The 1445-nt window shown below is 33.4% G+C and overlaps 1 protein-coding gene across 1 annotated transcript in view; it reads left to right on the top strand.

Annotated features, from left to right (window-relative positions):
* Positions 1 to 1052, top strand: part of LOC102196532 (uncharacterized) — a 16724-nt gene extending 15672 nt beyond the window's left edge. Inside the window, exons 16-18 of the mRNA XM_005754842.1 lie at positions 130 to 183; positions 285 to 318; positions 684 to 1052. Coding sequence (XP_005754899.1) covers positions 130 to 183; positions 285 to 318; positions 684 to 707 — 112 coding nt within the window. The 3' untranslated portion in view covers positions 708 to 1052. The remainder of the gene's footprint in view (positions 1 to 129; positions 184 to 284; positions 319 to 683) is intronic.
* Positions 1053 to 1445: the final 393 nt, after the last annotated feature.

Below are 1445 nucleotides of genomic sequence, written 5' to 3'. Positions count from 1 at the left end.
GAATATGGAACAAGCAAAGCTTAATACTAAACAATATATATATTAGCTGTATAATACCAGTAGGCCAGCTCAGAGTTTGACACCTATGAACTAACATGTTATTTTCTTTAACCCCCATTGTAAAAACAGCAGCAATGTAACCTGTGGAGCTGTGTCCAAACCACGCTGTCCATCCCCAAAGGAGTGAGTTTTATTCATGCAATTTTTCTTTAAATGACATACCAATGTGTTTTATTTCTTTATGTTTGAACAACCTGCTTCCATTTCTATGTTATTTGATACAGTAACAGGAGACGACCATCCCCTTTCAACCCTGAGGTTAGTGGTGTTGCAGTGAATGACAAAATCCAAATCAACCAAATTTAAGACTTTTTTCATTAAATAACATTACAACATCCAGACTGATTCCATCGCAGATTATTACTTAATCTGTTAAAAATGTTATACTTTCTCTAAAGTAATTTATTTTGTTATGCTTGATAACAATGCCAAGGTTAGTGTAAGGAACTTGAATTATTTATATGGATGAACTTTTTTTGAAACAAATCCCTGCTACGTAGACTTTGATTTATTTAAAGTTAATTTGGTTTGTTTTGTTGTGTTTGGAAAAAAACAAAAAAGCTAATTATTTAAGAATCATTTTAGATTAAAACTGAATAAATTTTTACTCAAAATTCTTGCAGAATCAACTGTACGGCAACCTTTGACTTCTTCAAAGACATCCCAGAGACATCTTAATCTTTCAGGCTCATGTATCGCAAGTCTCCTGTTTCAAAGGTTATCATCTAGCTGAATAGCCATTATCAACTGCAAAGACGTCTGTGGTGGCTTCTGTTATGAATACATGCTAATGCAAACTGTACTGTTGATGTCGATGCATGATATGTGGGGGAAAGTTCTTAATGATACTGCAAGATCTAATGTTTTTATAGTTTAACTTTCACTTGGCTTTCTTTAAATTTCATTTAACTCGGTCAATTACAAAATGATCTAGTAACTTGCTTTGCTTAATCTTCTCACATGATAAACAGCAATAAACATGTTTTTTCTGACGTTGCCTCAGTTATTTGTACTGTTTAGTATTTTATTTTCAAAATTGCTCTACAAAAGCACAAATACATGTGTATTTGTTAGAGGGAAACTTTCCTTTTTATGATATACTGTATGATCTTTGGTACTTTGACAACTTATGACAACTACTACTAGACCGGGGTATTTTGAAATAAGCTTTGACGTGAAAGAATTCTGAATAGAAGTACCAGTACCAAATCATTTTTAGCAACAAACTAAATCAGTCTGACAAAAAGCTCATCTGTCAGCGTTTCACTAAAGAAACTGACAAGTAACTACAGGGAGTGCAGAATTATTAGGCAAATGAGTATTTTGTCCACATCATCCTCTTCATGCATGTTGTCTTACTCCAAGCTGTATAGGCTCGAAAGCCT

The sequence above is a fragment of the Pundamilia nyererei genome, unplaced genomic scaffold (assembly GCF_000239375.1).
Source record: "Pundamilia nyererei isolate P.nyererei 1_Seehausen unplaced genomic scaffold, PunNye1.0 scaffold00684, whole genome shotgun sequence".
Classification (NCBI taxonomy): Eukaryota; Metazoa; Chordata; class Actinopteri; order Cichliformes; family Cichlidae; genus Pundamilia; species Pundamilia nyererei.
Note: the sequence above shows the minus strand (reverse complement) of the source record. Positions and strands in the feature narration are given on the sequence as shown.